Source organism: Ambystoma mexicanum, chromosome 2p (assembly GCF_040938575.1).
Source record: "Ambystoma mexicanum isolate Mex_15411 chromosome 2p, UKY_AmexF1_1, whole genome shotgun sequence".
In the NCBI taxonomy this organism is placed as follows: Eukaryota; Metazoa; Chordata; class Amphibia; order Caudata; family Ambystomatidae; genus Ambystoma; species Ambystoma mexicanum.
This window is the reverse complement of record NC_090923.1, coordinates 1,368,364,418-1,368,388,059: the sequence shown is the minus strand read 5'-3', so window position 1 is coordinate 1,368,388,059 and position 23,642 is coordinate 1,368,364,418. Positions and strand designations below refer to the sequence as shown.

Here is a 23,642-nt window from a genome sequence, read left to right as displayed (position 1 = left end):
CAGAGGAACACGAGAGGAGTCTACACCAAGAATCCGTAGAACACCTCTTCTCTCAATGAGCTTTCCCAACTATAGACTTATTTGCCACAAGCGAAAATCGTCAATGCCCAGACTTCGCATCCAGGTTCCCCCAGCCAGGCTCCAGGGGAACACCCTATGGAGGAACTGGACAGGGAACTTTGCTTACACTTTTCCCCAGACTCCTCATGAGGAAGGTGGTGAACAAGTTACACAGGGAACCAATGACACTCATCCTAGTTGCTCATATGTGGGCAAGACAACTGTGATATCCACATCTGCGCAAACTGGCAGTGTGCGATCCCATTAAACTCCCGTGCCAGTACAACCTACTCACCCAGCACGAGGGATTTACCGTGCACCCACAGCCTCACTCTATGAACTTGGCAGCATGGCTTCTGAAGTCATAGCATTCGGACATCTCAATCTACCACATAGATGCATGGATATCTTGAAAGAATCAAGCAAACCAAACACTAGGCACTGTTCTATGCTAAATGGAAACGATTTGTAATTTGGTGCCAGACTAAGCAAATAAATCCCATTGATTGTACTCTTAACATTCTAACCTATTGTCATGATGCCTACCCCCGGAGCATCAGGCCAGGCCCAGCACCCCCGGAAGCAGGCATCATGCCCTCGGGTAAAAGCCCAGCGGCCCCTTACAGGGACTCTTTGGGCTCAGTCCTGGCGCCGTTGGCGCCAGGCTCATGTTGGACATCAGTCCTGGCACCATAGGCACCAGGCTCATAAAGGGAGGTGTTTTGTGCACTTACCTGATGCAGACCATGCTGCACACTTCAGGCCTCCAAGAGACCTGATAGGGACTATTTTTTCATAGGGACTATTTTTTCACTCGGGCGTGGCCAGGGAAGGATACATACCTAGTTGGGGAAGGATACATACCTGGGACTTCTTTGGAGGCTATTTAAGCCACGCCCAGACAACAGCTCATGCTTCGCGTTGTTCTGCTTCCTGCAGCTTAACACTCACCGTGTCTGCTCCTGGACTACAGCCACGCCCGTCTTGAACCTGGAAGACCTGCAAGGAAGGAAGAGAAGAGAAAGGTGAAAACCAAGGATTATTTCAAGCTTCTTACCTGTATCCGGAATCTTCTCGCCAGCATCCCTGAAGGAAGACATCAATTCAAAAGCATCGCGTTGCTCGCTGCAGCGCCACGCTTCACTCACCTGTCCTGTCCTCGAGACATCTCCCGGCTCCATCGCGGCTGACGGCATCGGACGCCACATCTCTGCACCTAGGGGAGAGAGGAAGAAACAAAAGGTGAGCAGAAGGACACACAGAAGGAAAGCCTGATTAACAGCCATAATACTTACCGGCTTTTCTTCCACATTTCGGGTCGGCGCCGCCCCGTTGGCAGGTACCGTACCCCGGCCCCTATGGGGAAAGGACTAGAGACATTTCAGAGGAATGATAAGGACATCTAGAGGGATTGTCCTCATTACTACTCACCTCGGCAGGTTAAACCCTCGACGCATCGCCTTCATTCTACACCTGAAATAAAGGACAGATCACAGGTGAGAAAGACAGCATAAAGGGGGCCTCACTTGAACTTTGAACTTTCATACTTACGGCGCATCGCTCAGGAAAGTCAAGTGGATTTTGCCAGCGCCATTCTGAAAACCAGTGAAGTAACTGGACGAACGCGCGCCCCTGCACCAGAAGCAGGATGGAGAGTTCAACCTTCCAAACCATAAGGTGAGCTTAAACCGGGTTTGGAGGAATAGAGGGGAACGGAGGGGGGGGAGGAGGGAGCTAGCACACCATTCTGCAGACTGTTAATCCCCTTTCTCATCTGCAGAAGGATATTCCTACGGGCCAAGGAAGCACGATTTGGAGGTCCTGTCCAATCGGTGTTCCGGGTCCTGCGCATCACGCTAGAAGAGACCGCAGTAATCCAGACTAGATCAGCGCCCCCGTGGGAACCAGGTGGGCGTTACACCTATATGCTCCACCTACTAGCTGCAGGGTTAGTGTTCAACTCCCTAAAAGTCCACCTGGCGGCCTTGTCGGCCTACACCACTTCCCATAATAAGGTCTCATGGTTGAAGGTACCTGTCATCAAAGCCATTTATGGAAGTGGTAAAGAGACTCCACCCTCCAATTTCTAACCCACTGCCAGTTTGGGACCTAAATGTGGTACTCGCTAAGCTCATGGGACCCCCATTCGAGCCTATGCTCAAGTCCCTCACTTATAAAACTGCCTTCTTAGTAGCCATCACTTCCATAAGAAGGGTCAGTGAAATCCAAGCTCTGTCAGTGCAGGATCCTTTCTTTACTATACATAAGGACAAACTGGTATTAGGGACTCACCCTAGGTTCACACCTAAATTGATCTCCAAATTCCATGTAAACCAGTCTGTTGAGCTACCAGCTTTCTTCCAAGAACCCAAAAGCCCTGCTGAGGTAAAACTCTCTAGATGTGAGGAGAGTGGTCCTCTACTATGTAGACAAGACCAGACCGCTAAGAAAGACAGATCAACTGTTTGTCTCCATAGCGCCAGGCAGAGAAGGTGATCACATCTCTAAGAATGCCATCTCTAAGTGGATACTCAGATGTATCCAACTGTGCTATTCGGTATCAGATAAGTCTGTCTTTTACGCCAAGGGCCCACTCCGGCTTTCATTGCAAATGTCCCCTTAGACAGTATTTGCAAAGCAACTACATGGAGCTCAATACATACTTTCACTCAGCACTACTGCATTGACGCTCATTCCAAGACACACAAGTGGGACAAGCGGTTCTAAGACATTTATTCACTCATGAATCTTCTCACATCCCGCCTACTTCTTCCTCTGCTCACTAATCTATGCACAGCATGTGATCTAAGCATATTCCACAAGCCTCAGAAGGGATACATTACTCACCGTAATCGTATTTCTGATGCTTGTATCTGCGTAGATTCACATGCGACCCACCTTTCCTCCCCTCGGAGAGAAGGCGCATGGATGCTTATGAGCTTGCCTGTTACGTATCTGCTTGGATACACCTGTACTCGCGCTACTCCTCATGCTACCTCATGTCAGAACAATAACAATCTGAGAGACCTCGACGTGTGAGGGATCATGGGTACAGTGGACGTCACACTACAGATAGTATTACTGGCACGCCCTGTCGATGTCCCTTTTCGAGTTTTGAAAACTGTAATACTCCACAGCTTCCACTAGATGTCGGCCTACGCACAGCATGTGAATCTAAGCTGATACAAGCATCAGAAATACGATTACGGTGAGTAACGTATCCAAATATATGAAAGGGAGATTTGTGGATATGTCTGCCAATGTAAAAAGTACAAACTATACATGTTTTTTTTTGTTTAAGTTGTCTGCAATGCTTTTTCCCCTGCCATATGAGGATATGTGTTCGAAATTTTTAGCATACTGCAATTTGTCAGTGGGACGTTCCATGCGTAGACAATATGAAAAGTGTATACTCCTACGTCCCGTCCCGTCCCCTTTCCTCCATAGAGTGTTTGGGTCCGGAACACCGTTGGGACTCCTGTTTTTTACTGTGACTCCCTTTCGGTCTGGGCACTTCAACGTCGGTTGGAGTGGTGGGAGGAGGTGTTCCGACAAACTCCTCCTTCGCATTTTCAGGCGTTCGACGAGAAGAAGAAATGCCCGGTAAGTTCTTTACTTTTCAGAGCACCCCGGCCAGGGGATACCTTTCCGGGTTCCTCTCGGTCCGGGGGGAGGGTAGGGATGGGGGAAGCCGTTGATCGCTCTGTCACCTGGGTTCGCCCTGAGGTGCCCATTGGGCTTAATAATTCTACTGGAGTTTTCGCCGAGGGTCTCCATAAGGGGCCTGTGAACACCGGAGTACGCTCTGAGGCCCCTCCTGTGGGGGCTGTTTGTAGACCCAGTTCTACTGAATCGTAGGGTACCGGAGCTCGCTCTGAGGCCTTTGTCGGCTTCCCTCAAAAACAAGACCGGGGTGCGCCCCGAGGCCTTGGCTGGGCTGGTTGTTACCGAACGGATGTTCGAGGCCCGTGCAGATAAGGCTGTTACCGGGCCTGGGTTCGAGGTCCCTCGTTCAGAGGCTAAAGCTAGCAACAGTTCTGAGAGGCCGGACAAGGCTTTGTTGGTGAAAGCACACCATTCCCGCTCTTGTGGTGATACCAGATCTGTTGAGGGGGCAAAGAAGCAAAGTTCTTCTTTTACCGGAAGTGCCGAGGTCCTTCCTTCGAAGGCTAATTTGGTGGTCGAAGCAATCTCCTGTGGATGCTTTTTTCGGTACTTTTCAAGCACGCGCACCGACCCCATGACGAAATATTTCAAAGGGCTTTTCAAGGAGATATGTCCACCTGCGCCTCCAGCTCCACCTGTTCCTCCGGTGGTTCCGCCGGCGCCTCCCTTGCCTGTGGTGCCTCCCCCGGCTCTTCCGCCGGCGCCTCCATTGTCCCCAGTGGACAAGGCAGTGCCTGACACGGCTCAGCAGGATCCTGACCTGTCAGATGACCCTCAAGGCGATCAGGACAACGAGGACCTTCCCCGCTCTATCAGAGCCTTTCATGACTGGGTACTGGACATGAGTTTCTTAGATGTTCCGGTGCCCGAGGCGCCCGCTCCGCAGGAGGGCGTGCTTTCTGGGGTGTTCACCCAGTCTCCCTTGGAGCGTACCGGCCTGTTCCTGCAGAAGGACGTTCTGGCCGAGGTCCTAAGAGTCTGGGAAAAGCCACACTCGGGACTTTTTGTCAATAAGATTGACGCGAGGTACAGGCTGCATTCTTCGGAAGAAGTGGCCCTGTCGTCTTGTCCGCATCCCTCCTCCACAGTGGTGGCTGCGGCTACGTTGCAATCCAGACCTGCAGCATCCTCTTCGACGACAGCTACTCAGGTCTTGGGAAAGGAGGACAAGCTCCTGGACTCCCTAGGGAGGAAAATCTTTGCCAACTCAGCCTTGCAGCTCAGGCAGGCCAACGCTGAGTTGATATTGGCGGGAGCTAACATGCGGATGTTGAAAGGTCTGTCAGAGTTTGAGGAGCACATCCCGGTCGAGAAGTTGGAAGACTTCAAAGGAGGCCTTTCCGATGCCAGGGTCTTGGCCCAGGATCTCCTGGAGGCTGCGGCTCACCACATAGACACCTCAGCTCAGGGCCTGATGCTTGGGGTTGATACCTCACAGGAGGCGTGGCTGCATGCCACTAAATTTTCTAAGGAAGTGCAAGACAAAGTGTTGGACCTTCCATTCGATGGTAAGGAGCTTTTTCATTCTACTACTGATGTAGAGCTCACCAAGACCAAGGATAGCACTCGGACGGCTAAATCATTGTCTGTTTTGGTCAAAGCTCCTTTCAAATCAGAGACCGTTGTCGCAAAGTCGACCCTCTGGTTTTAGGGGCTACGACTGCAAATCTCGCAGAGTGCATACTCCTGTGGGTAATCGCTGTAGACAACAACGCATGCGGTTTTTCTCCCGCTCCTCAGCCTCCTCATCCGGTTCAGGTCGAACCGCCACTGATAAACCTGCCAAATGAGGGTTTTCAGCGCTCGCACGAGACCCCGGTGGGAGGATGCATTGCACCTCATTGGGAGGCGTGGCAGACCATCACAGAAGACAGATGGGTCTTGTCAGTCGCTCGAGCGGGCTTCTGCTTACCTTTACCCCCTACCCCACCCCTCAAACCTCCTTTTCAGCTGTCGGGCTCACCCTCCCTCAAGGCCGAAGTTCAGAAACTTCTATACCTCAGAGCTGTGGAAGCCGTTCCCCTTGGGGAGCGAGGGGAGGGCTTCTACTCCCGGCTGTTTACGGTGCCCAAACCCAACCAGGCTGGCCTGCGCACCATCCTAGACCTTTGCCAGTTCAATCTTTTCCTACACCAAGAGAAATTAAAGATGATCACGCCCAGCCAGATGGCCGATTGGCTCAGCGTTCTGGATCTTCAGGACGCGTACATGCATATCCTGATATGGAACCCACACAGGAGATACCTCTGCTTCTCTTTGGGAGAGGAGCACTTCCAGTTTTGAGTGCTTCCTTTGGGCCTCAGCTCGGCGCAGCTTGTCTTTACGAAGATGTCAGTGATTGCGGCCTATCTTCGTCTCCAGGGTATCCATTTGTATCCGTATTTGGACGACTGGCTCTTACGCAGCCCTTGTCCGCTAGCAGCAGCGGGCAATCTCCAGTCTCTCCTTCAGCTCCTGTTCCATCTTAGGCTGTTGGTGAACTGGCGGAAATAAATCTTCCATGACGGTCTCGCAGGACAGGATTTTCCTGGGTTTTCGCTGGAACACAATTGACTGCAGAGTGTACCGGACCGGGGACAGAATGGCGGATCTGTTAGCCACGTGTCAGATGTTTGTGCAGTCGGAGAGCATGTCGGCCTGGTGGTTCCAGAGGCTTCTGGGCCTCATGTCCTCGTGCATGCTGGCTCTTCCTCGTCTCAAGATGAGACGGACCCAGATGGCTCTTCGGAGTTCATGGCGTCAGGCAGTGGATCCGGATTCCATGCAGATTATGATTCCGGATTCCATGAGAGTGGACCTGGATTGGTGGTCATCTCTCAGCAATCTGTCTGGGGGCGCAGGGTTTCAGGACCCGGTCCCCATGGTGACGATCACGATGGACTCCTCCCTTCTAGGGTGGGGTGCGACGTTAGATCTTCAGGTTTCGGACCTCTGGTCGCCTCAGGACAAGCTCCGGCACATAAATCATTTGGAGCTTCTGGTTATCTTCCTAGCACTCGGGGCGTTCAGACCGCTAATCGTCAACAAGGTGGTCCGCATAAGAACGGACAATGTGGTGTCAATGTATTACATGAACAAACAAGGGGGAACAAAGTGCCCCCTACCCCCCTCGTGGACCTGTCACTCCAGATTTGGGAGTGGGCCATGCTTCATGGTGTCTGACTGCTTGCAGTGCACATCCCGGGCCAGCTGAATGTCGCAGCGGATGCCCTCAGCCGGCGGACAGTGGTCAGCTACGAGTGGGAATTGAAGGTTGAGGTCCTCTCATGGATTTTCTCGCGCTGGGGCACACCAGAGGTTGACCTCTTCGCTACGGCGGCGAACAAGAAGCTTCCTCAGTATGCCTCCAGAGGGGGCTAGGGGGCTGGGAGCCTCCTCTCTGGGGGGTGCTCTCGAGATTCCATGGCACAACATGAGAGCTTACGCCTTCCCGCTTCTGCCTCTTGTTCACCGTGTAATTAGGAAGTTGAAGAACTCGGCGAACTGTTCCCTTCTACTTATAGCCCCGTGGTGGCCGGCCAGGTTTCGGTTCTCAGAACTTCAACACCTGTTGATGTATCCGCAGATCAGGTTACCAGTAACTCCCGATCTGTTCCCCTTGGTGAAGATGATGTGGCACCCCTCCCCACAATCGCTCAGCTTGGCGGCATGGTGCCTGAGCTCAAGTCTTTAGAGCATCTGAGTTTGTCTGCGGATAACATGGGCATTATCCAGGCAGCCAGGAAACCCTCGACCAGATCTCAATACAAGAGTAAATGGCTCAGGTTCTGTCATTGGTGTTTGGAGAAGAAGTTGGATCCGATGGTGGCCACGATTGACAGTGTTGTCCTTCATGTCCTCCCTAGCAGAGTCAGGGGTTCATGTCCTGTCATGCAGGACTTATATCTCAGCGGTTTCCGCTTAACTTTCTACAGACCTGTGTTCTTATTCTCTTTTCCAGTGGTGAAGAGGAATTTTGCTGGCTTGACACGCCTCTACCCTCCGGTTCGTAATCCGCACCCGTCCTGGGACCTAAATCTAGTCCTGACGGCGCTGTGCCACAAACCCTTTGAACCAATGGCTACTGTGGACCTCAAGTACTTGTCTTGTAAAATGTCCTTTCTGGTCGCCGTTACGTCAGCAAGGAGAGTGAGTGAGCGAGCTCCAGGCATTGTCGTTGGAGCGTTTTTTCTTGGTCTTTCACAAGGACAAGGTAGTCCTTCGGACAAACCCGGTTTTTCTACCGAAGGTGGTGACCGAATTCCATCTGAATCAGTCGATCTCCCTTCCAGTCTTTTTTACGAACCCTGCCTCAGAGGCTGAAAGGGTTCTACACTCTCTTGATGTCCGAAGAGCTCTTAAGTTCTAACTGGACAGGACTTCCGAGCTTAGGAGTTCTTCTCAACTTTTTGTGACCTACGGTAACCCTCAGGGCAAGCCAGCGTCTAAGGCAACTATTTCTAGGTGGATTGCTGCCTGCATCACGGAGTCTTTCACCGTCCAAGGGCTGAAACCTCCTAAGGGTATCCATGCACACCTGGTGCGGGGCAAGGCGGCCGCGGTTGCTTTTCAGAAATGTCCCCTGGGAGTCAATCGCTAGGGCAGCTACTTGGGCCTCCCCATCTGCTTTCTGTAAGCATTAGTGTCTCGACATGAGCTTAAGAGCTGACGCTCAGTTTGGTCAGGCTGTGCTGAAGAACCTGTTTCAGTAAGGGTTATTTCCATCCACCCGTAGTTCCTGTAAGGAGTGTTGGGAATCTCCCACAAGTATGGAGGAAAGGGGATGGGACGTAGGATTATTTCCAGGTTACTCACCGTAGTGACCACCTTACTCCTAATCCATAGTCCCCTTTTCTCCATACGCCCGCCCACCGTCCCCTCTAATAAGGTTCCTCTGTTATTGCTAATGGGTCTTTGACCTGGCAATAGAAAAGGACTGAGGGCGATGCGTGGGGCGGAGCCAAGGTGGGCGGGGATACGGCCGCCTGCCGGGCCCGCGCAGGAAAGAGAGGAGGGACACATTTTTTTAAAAAAGTGCTCCGTTCCCGTCCCACAGGACGGAGAGATGTCCCACAAGTATGGAGGAAAGGGGACTATGGACTAGGAGTAAGGTGGTCACTACGGTGAATAACCTGGTAAAAATATACCATATTTTTGTTTGTTTATTTTTTTAAGCGTCTATAATGTTTACTCCGGCCATATTGCTCTTCGCGCCGTAGTTCTGGCGTATTTCTACGTAAACTTCAGCAGTTCATTCTTCCTAAACTTTCCACACTAGCGGACATTAGCAGCACTCACTTTTGAAGTCCTGCAGGTGAAACAAAACGGTCCTTTTGTAATAATGCGGTTGACAGGGAACGGTGCATGTCTCTTCAATAGTGCCGCAATGACTTTCCGTCACCTCGTGGCATATCTCTCGTGATAATTACAAAAACTTTGTTTCCCACAGAAGTTTATGAATGTATGCCATCTCAACAGTACAAAGCTTATATGCTTCAGCCTTACACGTACGGCACTTGTGCTGAGGTCACTGCTGCCTTGGCTGTCAATCGGGACTGCAATAATGTAGCCGCGCATTCTTAACGCTCCAACTTAAAGTAGCTTTAATCGATTGCTTTGTTATTCGGGTTAATGCAAACTATGCAAACTCATCTATATTCGTTCATTGAACTAGGACTGAGGTGGGAATTACTGTGCGACAGATTTTTGTGATACCTATTGAACCTTCCCACACACATGCCAAAGTAAAATAATTCCACCAGGATAATACAAGTTGGTGCATTGGGAAAGGTAGCATCTCAGCTCAGGTTTCCTGGTGTCCCAGTTTTCAGTTTGACAATGGGCTACATCTACTCTTTACTTATAGAGGTAGGGAAGCTATAAATTCATTGATAAAGGCAAGCCAGTGAAGATTGAGTGATGCTTCAGTCTAAGCCATAAAATGAGTTGGCTCTGTGAAAGATCCATGCCGGGCCCCCACTATCCCCATGCGACAACTGATAACCCGTACCTGGCAAGTCATACACTTGGTGTCCTGCAACAGATCCACATGGGACATCCTGCCTCCTGACCATTACTAGTTATGTAAATTAATATTTTTATGGAGTAACACTATAGAAAATAAATTTGCGAGTGGGTTTTTCCCTACAGAATAAATTACTGCTGGACGATTCTAACTTTGATAGTTAAGAACCTCCCCCGAAATACCCACAAATGCATGTCTCTTCGGTTTTCCTTTATAGACTGCACTCCTTCCCAATGGTTGTTCTCCCAGCAACCCTACACTGGTTCCCCATGTTAAGCTTCACATGTTCTCCCCACCCGTGCAGCGATACAGACCAGTGGATAAAAAAGGGGGTCTAAGCTTCGTCCCTTTTTTAATGTGCTGGTATGCACGTTTCAGTAATGGCAATGAGTTTGTGTTCAGGTTTGTGTGAGGGCCTTGTTGGCCTGTCAGCCTGCTTATAGGGTTGGGGAGCTTTTCTGCAACATTCCCGAGGTAAGTGCAATGTTCTCCTGAGACTGTCTATATGCCTGTGGTCAGACTGGCCAGCATCATGGGAGAAAGATTGATTGTTAGTGGTTCTGTTTACAAGTAGACTGGCACTACAGAAACAGATGCTTCTGATTATAGCCTGAAATATAATACTTTGCAAACAATCAGTTTAGCTTTAACTTTGATAAGCATTTCACCAGCTGCTAAGTGTTTGAATTATTTTGTGCTTGAGAAGAAACGTAAATTGTACTGTTTGTCTGATTAAGATTTGTTTTTGATTATTGCAATATAATATAGATTTTTCTTCTTTTTTAATTCTTGGGTCAGTTTTACTCTGGGCACCGATCTCCTCACATTCCCTATAGGTTATTGCATCTGGTGTGGACACATGCACGGCATTTAGCTGGGTACGAGCAACAGGATGCCCACGAGTTCCTCATCGCTGCATTAGATGTGCTACACAGACACTGCAAAGGTAATGGTTGCACTGGAGCTGAACATCCCAGGAGTAATGGAGGTAGGACTAGTACATGGGATAAAAAATACATTATGGGTTTTGTGCAGGGGGGGTCAGCGTCATTTTTACTGAGAACAGGTTGCTTCTTAGGCACAGTCAATTGTTGTATGGGTTTCAGAATTTTGGGGATGTCCTCTTTTAAGATGCTTTCCTGTACTTTAGTGCTTTTATATCATTGTATTCCTGCTGCCAGCTTTGACCAATGAAGTGTTGGTACAATCACCAAGGGTAAAAGTACATTTTGGAGTAGTCCATGAATGGAAAGTCACTTCAAGGGGGCTGAACTGCAAGGGAGAGACAGGGATGGGGTTTGGTTAGACGATTTCTCAGTGATTACATTTTATTGCAAATGGTCATTTTACTATTTCAAGTGGTTACTTGAACTAAAAACAGTGTTGAATTCAATCACTGCCTCTGACCTCAGTGTTTATTTAAGGAAAAAAACACACCTGTTGCAGATCTTTATAAAATGTAAGTGTTTTGGTTCGGATGCTGCGCCCACCATGACTCGTCCTAAATTAATGTCCTTTAGTTCTCAACTCCATTAACATGTGACGCAACCAAGTATTTAGTCGCCTCTCCCCAAGGTGGAGCCCACGCCCTTTTGGAGTAGGGAGGTGAGCCCACTATGCTTAACACCCCACCCATTAGGGGACACAGTTACTCATGAGCCCTCTGGAGAAGTCTGCCTTAGGGTACATTAAGTCTGATAGGGGTATGTAATCACACCCCACCTCCTCCCCTTTCCCCCGCATCTCTACGCCCCATCGCCTAGAGGGTATGTAGGGGCTAGGTTTTACAATAACAATTCTGAGGCTTGTGGATCTGCTTAGAATCACATGCGTTGTATAGGCCGACATCTAGTGGTTGGCGCCAAGCATTTCATGACTTATGATATGATAGATTATTTATAACGCGCTTAATACCCAGAGGTTTCGAAGCGCGGACCCGGTGATCGAACCTGTGTTGCTCCGTGTGGTCTTGCTTCCAAGGCGAGCACATTGCCGCTGAGCTATCCTCACGAGACTTTTTTTTAAATCAAAAAGGGATGTCGACACTGTGTTTCTCTAATACTATCCTTAGTGTGACATGCACTTTACCTCTGTTTCTTCACACATCGATGTCCTCATATTTCCCATCAGTGTTGGTTGCATTTGACAGAGTTCTTTGCTGTAGTGGTCTTTGATCACCTGACTTTATTACTTCTAATTCAATCGATAGTTCTCTACCGTTAATCTCAAACTCATTTCGACAATCCCCTGCACGAGAATAGCAGTGATTGACAACATCTCAGCCGTCAACTTATCAGCAATCCTGTTCGGCCTTTCTTCAGGCTTCAGTCTGCACAGTAGGGAGAGTTGGGCGAATACATTTAGATTCTTATTTAGAGAATGCTTCTATTCACATTTTCCTCACTTTAATCCGGCGAATATAATCAATAGAATGGTTTAAATGTTGCCCATCTTGCAACTGAAAAGTTTGCTTGAAGGACATACGTGTGTAACCATTGCCTCCCTCAAGATCACCAGGAAACTCAGCGAAAGTCCTGTAAATGATTTCAACCTGAAACTCTTACAGACCAACAGTTGAAGTGCTTGGCAGCCTATGGCAGACATATCGTTGAACTACCCCACAGGCACAGCGAAATCAGAGGCAGAACAAGTCGGCAACGCCATAAGCAAACTTCAGCGAAGTCTGTAGTAGTACCTAGCCCCTCAGCTGGCAGTTCACCATCCCATAGAATCAACACACCAGCAGCTCATCCCTCAACGCAAGCCCCAAAACCGAATGTCCCAACACCTGAACCGTGCAGGCAAAGCCGCCAAAACAGCTCTCGAAGCAACTGCTGAAACAACGTAGATGGGTTACTGCTCAACACGTTTCAGAATACACTAAATCCATTACCCCTTTAGTTCAAACTCTAAAAGAAAGATCCTCTTTGTCCCAACAGGAAGATAGTCTTTCTCTTGCAGGTTCTACCATCTTCTGACCCCTGGACAAGAGACTGATTTGAAACCACAAAGGATAGGATGGCTTCCTTTGTAGATTTTCTAGAGAAACACCCCAGTAGGCAAAGGCGCATTTCCCAGAGTGAGGGTGAACCAGCTAAATTCCCCTGAGTTCAACAACCTGAGCTCTGTAGAGTCTGTGATTGATTTGGATGAGCAAGAGGACTTCTTTCTTACAGACTAACCTGCTTCAGACCCTGTTTACCCAGATCAATAACTTGTTCAGTCCCCAGATATTACAGATGAGCCTGTCGCAAACTCGCCCATCGATGAGCAAAATCTTTTGAAATGATCAGCAACTTTTTAAGAGATTATAAATTGATACTCCGGAGTCGAAGAAAACGCGGACTTCGTAGACTAAATGCAAGCAGGTGGGGCAGTACATAGCCCTATTGGTCTGTTATGACTTCTGCCTTCTCCTGCATTAACTAAACCAGTTAATCCATGCATTAAAAGCGCACTTGATGCAGCAGACACAGCCGGCAGAGTAGTAGTAGCCGAGGGCGCAGTTCTTAAACAGCATGTTTGCCTAAGAAACTTTGGCTTCAAGCCAGAGACTTAAGCCACACTTATTAACATTCCCAGCTAAGATGGTGTTTTTTTGGCAAAGCTGTTAACGCTTTACAAATAGCCAAAAAAGAACACAACACATTTAAAACGTTCTGTCAAATTACCAACAAACATTACACCCAATGAGGAACTATCGTTGCACTTTTTGTGCTAAAGGATATTAGTTGAGGGCGTAGTCTAGGAAGAAACAAAGCCTCCAGATGCTCAGCCACCCCTCCAAACAATGACTTCCAGATACAGGACCCTTCCCATCTATCCCCAGTAGGGGGTTGCATTTTACTTTTTCCCCATGTGTGCGAAGGGGTAAGTGGGTACTATCTACAATGACAAACTGATATTTCATATTGGAGTTCATAGAATCGCCACGCAATCGTCCACAAAGATCCAGGAACATTTCCTTGGAATACCAACTCATCCTCCAAGCGGAGATACTATCGCTACTAGAGAAGGGAGCCATAGAACTTGTGCACCCATCACATGTCACAGGTATCTATTCTGTGTGCTTCCTTTTGCCAAAGAATGACGTGACAAAGTGCCCAGTGTTAGACCAAAGGCCTGCACATGCATATGTCAAACCCCAAAGGTTCTACAAGAAGTCCTCCCTCTACTAAATAGGGGAGACTACATGGCAACGCTGGATATAAAGGATGCCTACGTTTATGTCTCAATGTTGCCAGCACACCGAAAATACCCAAGATTCAAGATATGGTCCACACACTGCAAGTTTAAAGTGCTGCCCTTTGCGATTGCCTCAGTCCCTTGGGTGTTCATGAAAGTACTGGCAGCTCATCTGCGTATTCAATTGATCCCAGTGTACCATTACGGTCTCATAACAGGAGATACACCCCAAATCTCCCACCAGTACGACACCATAAGCAGCTGTTCCAACTAGGTTTTTCAATTAACGAAAATAAATGAAGCCTAATCCCCAGCCAAGCCAAACAATTTCTATATGCAATTATTGAGACAGAAGATGCCCTCGTCTTTGCCAACGAGAGGGTCCAAAACTTGGTACACCAAATCCCTTATTAAACAGCCGGTTACCAGATAACTTTGCGGGAGCTGATGCACCTTCTTGGTATGACGGCTTCTTGTATCTTTGTGCCGCACACAAGGTTGCGCGTCTGGTAGTTTTGCGAACTGTAGTGACAGCACTTCAGTGGTGGCCAAAGGACAATCTGCTAAAAGACAAACCATTTGTCACACCTCAGCAACAAGCCATGTTGGCAAGAGACGCATCGTTTTCAGGCCGGGGAACTGCACCAGACAGCATACTATGTGGACACAAATGCAAATAAAGAAAGATAACTTAAAGCTGCTAGCAGTGTTCTAAGCCCTTCAAGCTTTTCAACACCAGCTAAATGGGGAGACGGTACTAGTTCTCATAGAAGGCACAATCGGCATGTTTTGCATAAACAAGCAGGGTGGTACACACTCACTAAGTCTATCCTGCCTAGCACTTAAGATTTGGAGTTTCCAGAGGCAGATTTACCTCTCAACAATTCCAGGGGAACACAATTCCCTAGCAATCGCATGAAGCAGAAACACAAACCTTTCCTCGGCGCACAAATGGTAACTCCATACAGAAATTGTGAACAACAATTTCGCAAAATGGGGTCATCCAGACCTAGATCTGTTTGCTGCACAAGGAAACGCAAAATGCCACAACCAACCCTTCAGGTTTTCACAGATATGATCCCAGGGGAGCGCACTTTGGATCAGTTGGTCAGGAATATTTGTGTACGCTTTCCACCTGACCCTACTTCTCAACCAAGTACGATATGATGATGCATTTGTAACGCGCCTATACACAAGTGTGGCGCGACGAGGCAGGGAGGGGGAACAAAGGGAAGACAGACACCGATCCTACTAGGCCAGGTGTCATTCAGATCGCGCAAGTGCATGGGTAGAGGGAAGGGAAAAGTGCAAGGGGAAAGGGAGGGGGGGGCGGAAAGTGCAGTACAGGGTAAGTAGAAATAATAAATAATATGGCCAGCTAGTGCCAAGTGCAAGGCAAGTGCAGAACAAGTGCTGGGAAGGGGGCTGTAGGGATACAGAGACAGTCCCGCAGTCCAGGGGTTGTCAGTACAAGTGGAGAGTGGCTGGGCCAAGGACCGAGATCGGTGAGAGTGGCCCAGTTGCAGATTCAGTGCAGTTTCAGTCAAGAATTAGCAGGGGACAGGGGGAGAGAAAGCAGAAGCAGAGAGGAAGGTTTTGAGGTGCTTCCGGAGATGGTTCTCCTCAAGTTTAAGGGAGGCAGGAAGGCTGTTCCAGGGGGAGGCCCCTGCCGCGGAGAGAGATCTACCCCCAACTCGTTGCTTGGAGAAGCGGCTGACCCTGAGGGAGTTGGAGGCGGAAGAGCGAAGAGCTCGAGAAGGAAGATATTTAGGAAGAGAGTTGAAGGTATTTAGGCCCCAGGCCCCAGAAGGCCTTGTTGACAATGCAGAGTGTTTTAAACTTAATCCTCGCAGCCACTGGGAGCCAGTGTAGAGATTTCAGTCCTAGAGAGATACGGTCCCTGGGCTTGAGGCCAAGGACAAGTCTTGCAGTCCTGTTCTGGATAAGTTGCAGAGGGCAGAGTGTAGAGGCAGGCAGATTTAGATAGAGGCTGTTACAGTAGTCCAGCTTCGAGAGAACCAGGGCTCGAGAGACAATGAGCTTCTGGGGGAAGGAGAGGAAAAGAAGAATACCTCTGAGGAGGTGCAGCTGGTAGTGTGACTTCTTAGAGACGTCGGATATGTGAGGAGAGAAGCAGAGTGTGGAGTCTAAGTGACCACAAGGTTTTTTGCCCTGCAGGTAGGAGCAGGAAGAGGGCCAAGAGAGGTTGGCCAGAGAGCTGCAGGGAAGGAGGGAGTGGGTGTGCCGATGAGTAGAATCTCAGTCTTACTGGCATTAAGGCAGAGGTCATTGGCGGCGCACCATTCCTGGATAGCAGACAGTCAGAGATGAGGGAAGGAGAGGAAGCGGCCGGGGGTAGCCTGAAAATTAGCTGGGTATCATCCGTATAGCACTGAAAGTTGGGGCAGAGAGCGGCGATGCGGTGGGCAAGGAGTGCAAGATATTGGTTGAACAGCCAGGGAGAGAGGTTAGATCCCTGGGGGACACCACAGGTAGAGAAAAAGATGTCAGACGAAGGACCCAAGTTGGACCTGGGAGGGTCGATTGGAGAGGAGAGGTCAGCGACGCCAGAGCCTGACCAGTGATAGCCAGGTTATCGCGGAGACTGTTGAGCAGGATGGCATGGTTGACAGTATCAAAGGCAGAAGAGAGATCGAGCAAAATGAGAACACAAGGGGTGTTGGAGTCAAGGTTCGAGAGCAGGTCCTCACAGATGTTCAGGAGAGCAGTTTCCGTGCTTCTGGCAGCTCTGAAGCCAGACTGGTCATGAAGACTACCAACAGATTCAGCATGGAGATTAAGCTGGGAGATGGCCAGTTTCTCCAGGAGCTTGCCCAGGAAGGGAGTGATGGAGATTGGGCGATAGTTAGCCAGGCAGGAGGGGTCGGCAGAGGGTTTCTTAAGAAGAGGGTGCACAAGGGAGTGCTTAAAGGGGGGGTGGGAAGACTCCAGAAGTGAAGGAGTGGTTGCAAAAGTCAGCCAGGGCAGGAGCCAGGGAGTCGATGTGGTCCTTGATAGTTTTGGAGGAACAGGGGTGAACCTGTTTTGACGAGACTTTCATAGATCAGACTTGTCTGGAAACCTCGTCAGCAGAGAAAAGGGGAAAGGCAGAGAAGGAGGGAGGAGGGTGGCTGCAGAAGAGCCAGAGGAAGTGCAGGGAATGGAGGGAGGTTATAGGAGGAGAGTGAGGACAGGATGTCCTGAGTTTTAGAGATGAAGTGAGAGCCAGTGCCGTGCAGAGGGCCTGGAAGGGGACAGGCGAGATAGACTGCAGCAGGGTTGGCCAGTTCCTTGCAGATAGAGTTCGGCTGAATTGTTAGATGCCGCAGAGATGCGGGCTTGGATAAGGGCTCTCTTCTTGGTGAGAACGGAGAGCCGGTATTGCCTTTGGAGCAGGCGGCAGGCCAGTTTGTCAGAAGATCAACATGAAGCACGCCATTTCCTCTCTGCCACCCTGCACTTGCGTTTTAGGGTGACCAGATTCGAGACATACCAGGAGTACATTTGGATTTGGGCTTCAGGCGGATTCTCATGACAGGGGCAAGGATATCAAGAGTATCGGATATAGCAGAGTGGAGTGTGGAGAGGGCTGTCAGGGTGGGAGTCAGCCGAAGGGGGTGGGGGGGAGAAGGTGGCAGCGAAAAGCCTCATCTGACACGCGCTTCATGGGTCGGATGACCGAGAAGGTGGGTGGCAATGATGGAAGTGGATTTGCCTGTGGGGTAGGGAGGTTGAGGTGGGAGGATAGGAGAAAGTGATCACTCCAGGAGAGAGGACTGGAGAGAGGGACAGAGAGGGGAAGATCAGAAGAGATCAGGGCATCAAGAGTGTGCCCTGCAGAATGAGACGGCCCAGACGGGAGAATAGAGAGAGAGAGAGAGAGAGGGAGTCGCAGAGGTCGCGAAAGAGTCCAGGGGGGGGGGGGGGGGGGCAGGAGGCATCCAGGTGGATGTTGAAGTCTCCAAGAAAGAGGAGTTGAGTGGTTGAGGACAGGAGTGAGGGGGAGAGGTCCGCCCACTCGGAGAGGAAGGAGGAAATTTGACCAGGTTGCCGATGGATAGTAGCCACTGTAAGGGAATGGCTAGGGGAGAGAGTATGCAGACAAGGCATTCAACCACAGCACGGTTGGGCCTGGGCACAGAGAGGATCTTGTAACCGTCAGAAAAGGAGTGTCAAAGCTGGTGACAGAGCACAAAATGCATCAAGAACACTTGACAATGGTCCTGATTGCTGCTGGGTGGGCCAGACATTGTTCTCCCACCTACTCAAAATCTGCTTGCCAGCCAATGAGACTGTCCAGCTCTTACATGTCACAGCATCAAGCGGCAACCCTCCACCCTCACAATCAACTTAGCAGCTTGGCTCCTGAAGTCAGAGTTTGGACATCTTAATTTACCTGTCCGATGCGTGGACATTTTAAAGGAAGCACGTAAACCTAACGCTAGACCCTTAGTTTAACAAATGGAAGCGGTGTGTCATATGGTGTAGAAAAGCTAATGTTAATCCCATTGACTGTTCTCCTTCAGACATAGTACACTATCTATTACACCTGATTCCAGCCTAATGTTAAATTCCCTAAAAGTCCATTAAGCTGTTCTTTCTGCTTACACTACTTCACAGAGCAAGGTGCCATGGTGGAAGATTCCAGTCGTGAAGGCCTTTATGGAACGGGTAAAGAGGATTAATCCTCCAATTGCACATCCACCCCCAGGGTTGGATTTAAACATTGTTAAGTAAGTTCATGGGTCCTCCGTTTGAACATATGCATAAAGCAAGCCTCGATGATCCGAACTTCAAGGCCACTTTTCTTATGGCCATCACCTCTATAAGAAGAGTGAGTGAGTTACAAACATCATCAGTCTCATAACCTTTTGTTACAATACAAACAAGGTGGCATGAAGGACACATCCACGGTTCTCACCTAAATTCCACATCAACCAATGTATTGAACTGACAGCTTTTTTCCAAAATCCACCAAACTCTGGAGAAAGAGCCCTCATACACTGGATGTTAGGAGAGTAATTCTGTATCTCAACAAAACCAATAAGTAAAACAGAACCATTCTTGGTTTCCTTAGCTGCAGGAATAGAAGGCGACTTTCTCCAAGGCAGCCATTTCTAAATGGATTGTAAAGTTCATACAATGTTACTGATTAGCCAACAAAACACCATTATTTCCACCTAGAGCACTCTCCACACGTTATTGGTGCCATTTTAGCATTCATTGCAAATGTGCCTCTAGAGGCTACACAGAGCTCAGTTGATACGTTCACTCAACATTATGTGGACTTGCACGCAAGGAGCGACAGGCAGTGCTAAAGCATATTTTTACCTCTGTTCTTTCTAACCCGCCTCATTCTCCTGGTACTGCTCGCTAGTCTATGCAGTGCATGAGATTCTAAACTGATCCACAAGCCTCAGAAGACTAATCTTACATAGCTGTAATAGTCTTTCTGGTGCTTGTAGCTGCTCATTCACATGCACCCACCTTTCTTCGCTGCTATGGGAATAGAAGGTACATTGACAAATTGCAACTTGCACCTTCTTCATTTTGTAATGTACTCTAATAAACACTTCATGCAACCTCACGTCAGAAAAAAACATCTTGAGGATCTCGACGTGTGCATGAAGACCATGGGTGAAGTGCATGTCCCACTAGGGGATAATTTCATGGACACGCCCTGTCACCTCTTTCCGATAAAAAAAAAGTCATGCAATACTCCACACCAACCAGTAGATGCCGTATGCAGAGCATGTGAGTCTAAGCAGATAAAAGCATCAGACAGGCTATTACAGGTATGTAATATTTGTCATCCACTCTTTACTCATGGCTGACTTTACTTCTGACAGTAGATATGCTTTGTAGGAGATTGGGCTTGACAAGCGAGTGAACCAGCCCCCTGGAGGAGTATCTGTGAAATGACCAGTCAAGGAGGAGCCTTTGCAGGTTTCGCAAAGTTTATGTGCGCAATGCAGGCCAAAGGTGATATGGCTGGAAAGAGAGCAAACACCAGTGTCAGCGTGCCGAGCCAGGACACACTGCAAGAGATGTATGGTGGGGCAAAAAGGAAGCAGCGCCCAGTGAACGAGTTGCATGCGCTGCTCCGCGTTGGCGGAAGAGCGACTAGACAACCCTCTCAAAGACCCCCTCCGCAGGATGTCTGGTATGCAGTTGCTCAGCGGCACTTGTGGGAGCAGCACTGCGAGGCTGCAATGAAGTGAGTCCAAGAAAAGCCATGCTAAGTGGACGAGCCGCGTAAGATGCTCCACACCGGTAGAGGAGCAAGAGAATCTCATTGGCCCTCCTGAGGGGAAACACCACCGGAAGCCAGGAATGCAATTGTTCAATTATAGAGGGAGGTGGGTGATCGAGAGAGTCACAAACCCCACAGCGGGGAAGGAGAATGATTGTAATCCTAGAGTGGAGCGAAAGACTGAAAACCCAGAGTGGGCCGTGAGAAGAATCCAGACCCCAGAGCTCTGAAAGAAAGATTGGAAGCCCAGAGTGAAAGACTGTAACCCCAGAGAAGGGGGAAGGGGTGGGGGAGGGAGCATGGAACCCCAGGGGGTGAGGGGGGACTAAAACCTCAGGAGAGGTGGGTGGGATTTGGCACCCCAGAGAGGGGTAAAAGACTGGACGGCCTGGGCGGGTCAGGAGGGTGTGGGGGGGGGGTCCTGGGAGGGCGCTGGAACCCCAGGACTTGTGAGTCAGAAGAAACGGGAGGCAATTGTGGAGACTGGAAACACCCCAGAGTGGTGAGTGAAAGTAAGAAGAGTCCCAGAGTGGGGATAGCCCCAGAACGCCAGAGGATAAAGAATGAAACAATCCCAGAGAGACTTGGAGAGACCTGGGCAGATACCATGGGACAACTTTCCAGCACATTAAACTGCTTTTGTTTTGAAACTTCAACTATGCACAAAGGGGCCTGTACTAAATGGGTCAGAAGGCAACAGCCATCCCCGACAGTCTACGGTTTTGTTTTTGGGTGGGTTTTTGTTTTGTTTTTTGGAGCTAGGCAAAGTGATTATGTTGGAATAGGATTCTGGACTGAGGACTTTATTATGTCCCTTTTTAGATTTGCTATTATAAACTATGGATTGAGCCTGTACAGTTTGGAAAGTATTTTAAATTAACCAGAGTCAAATCTCTAAAACGAAGTCTCATCATCGGTCCTCATTCTAACACAAGACAAACTCTAAACTGTCTGCTTGTACAGGAGGTGGCAGAGTTGCTGTTCCTGTGGGTTAAAAGTCTCGTAAAATCAGTTGCCAGAATACTTACTTTTTTTAAGCCCTGTTCTCAAGCATTTGTCCTTGTGATGCTACTGAGGCAGCGACTTTGTATCTAAAGAGATGTTCAGCTTGTTTTCTCGCTTGTTGAGCCAGAAGTGAGCATGAGACTATAAGGCATAGTCCGTTCGGCTGGGAAGTACAATAAAAATGAGTTGAAGTTTTAAAGATTGTACAATGTCCAAAGAATAGCCAAAACCATATAGGTGGTTTCATTTGACAAATGGGTAGAATACTTTTTAAGAGAATCTTAATTCTCCAAATTAGTTTGCCTCAACATTAATCTAGCCACCGATTTGAGCCGTGCACAACTTGGCATGTGTACCATTAGACTAGTATGATTGAAAGGTGTATGTCTTTATGTATTTTTGTGTATAGTAGTAATACATAAACCTGGTTGATGCGATCAAGATAAAGATTTGATGAGTAAATCCTAAAATCATCTCCCAGGTATCTGGTATAACCTTGCAAATAGCAGCTACCGCTCAGCATTGAGTGCTGTGATAGGTTTACCCAACCCAATAAAAAATCTGTTCATTCATTTATATGATCCATCGAGAGGGATTAATACTGGGAGAATAAAACAAAACGTTAGGGCACTTATGACTGTTTGGCGCTCCAAAAACTAAGGTAATTACATAATCATTAAGGGAGATTTTAATGAACATGCAATAACTGAACAAGTAAACACTCAAGTTGAAATAGAAAAGTGCTCTCAGGTCATATCACTGGACTATGAGGAAGGCCGTACAAATGGTAAAAGTGAAGGTGAATTCTATAGTTGGGTGGAATTACTTTCCTATTGTCACCTAGAATTAATGGAGATGAGAAATGGGCAGGATGACAACGAAGTTTATACTTGTTAGAATGGGAAAGTATATTCACAATTGGACTATATCTTTGCCAGTCCTTCAATTAGAAAGTTATATTTAGTCATTATGGTGAATTATAATGGACTCTGGAATCGTGCTAATCTTAAATGGTGTCTAGATTACACCGATGAAGGGGGGGGGTGCTGTTGAGCAGCCTGCAAGATGGCTGCCTGGCTTTCTAGCTCTGTGCGTGACTGTCAAATATCCGCCTACATCAGCGGCTCTATTTACCATCCTGCGTTGGGAGCAGGTGCGGCGTGTTTACGAAGCCCAGAGCAACACACAGAACCGTCCTTGGGCGAAAACGGAACACCACGGCTGAACTAGGACCTTTTCTCCTCCCCGGCCGACTGCCTACTTGCTGTGACCTGCCAGGCCGTGTGTTGACGCTGCGGGCCCGGCCCTCCAAACACTGCTGGGACTGCGGACTTTGTTCCCCTCCCGGCTGCCTACCCGCTGTGCCCTGTCGGGCCGCGTGTTGCTACCGCGGGCCTGGCCCTCCGGGCGTCGCTGAGGCTCCACTTCCTGTGCTGGTCCTGTTTTCTTCGAGGCGCGGCGCGCCTGAGGCTACTACTACACGGGGCTGCTTCTCCTTATCTGCGTGCCTCGGGGGCTGTGTCGACACGGCGGCTGGAGCCATCCGAATTGGTGCCCGATCGGCCTGTCCTGTGCTGCGGGGGCCGTTGGAGTGGTCCTTGCGCCCATTCCGCTGGTCTCCGCTCTGCGGGGGGTGCACGGGCCGCGGGGCTGACCCGATGCCCTCCACCACAACCCCCACCTCGGCAGCCTGCCTGTGACCCTCCTCCAGCGCCGGAGCGCAGTCCGGCACCAGCTGGGGACCCCTACCGCGACGCGAGATCCAGAGCTGTCCTTCTGCAGGTGAGGAACTGGGGGGCTGAACACAACACGCCCTGTGCCCCCCTTTATCTGCTGCATATCCTGCTCTGCTGCAAAGCAGTCCAACTGGCACTGAACACCCCGGCACATAATACACCCGCCAGGGACCCACACGCCCGGGGGCACTATACTGGTCTAGGCGGCCCCCCTGGCCTGGAGTTCGGCATGGCGCTGATCCCTCCACCGTCCCCACCCCCCCGTTGGGCCCCGTATATTGCAGCGAGGTCTGCCCATCCCACATCTGGGGCACTGCAACAACTTCCCGGATTCAGAGTGGACGGCGCCATTGGAGACCTCAGGGACTTGCCTCGCCTGCATCTTGTGCGCTGCCTGGGCGACTGAGGAACCTCGCATCATGCCATCCTTCATCTGATCAGCCGCCTTGAACTGCACCGACTGCCACCGCTGATATAGGTCGTCTGCGGCCCTCCTCTGCCTTTATAATCCGCGAGATAATAAAAATGGGTACATTCTCGGGCTTCACTATAAACTACACCAAGTCGGACATCTTTCCTCTAACAGCCGCAACTCCCCAACCGACATGTGAATTCCCACTTCGGTGGGCCCCAGAAGGCATCAAGTATTTTGTGGTCCAGGCATCCCTGTCGAGATCCTCCTTACTGGCGCAACCTCCCCCTGTCCCTCTCGGGAAGGCTGTCCCTAATCAAA

General features: G+C 49.4%; 1 protein-coding gene across 11 annotated transcripts in view; it reads left to right on the top strand.

Moving 5' to 3' along the window:
- Positions 1–23,642, top strand: part of USP22 (ubiquitin specific peptidase 22) — a 1,065,482-nt gene that overhangs the window by 504,175 nt on the left and 537,665 nt on the right. For 6 of the 11 annotated variants that reach the window (XM_069645750.1, XM_069645745.1, XM_069645754.1 and 3 more), the window contains one exon: positions 10,529–10,718. In XM_069645750.1, the coding sequence (XP_069501851.1) occupies positions 10,529–10,718 (190 nt within the window). The remainder of the gene's footprint in view (positions 1–10,528; positions 10,719–23,642) is intronic. The other 5 variants (XM_069645753.1, XM_069645751.1, XM_069645746.1 and 2 more) reach the window with 1 other exon arrangement.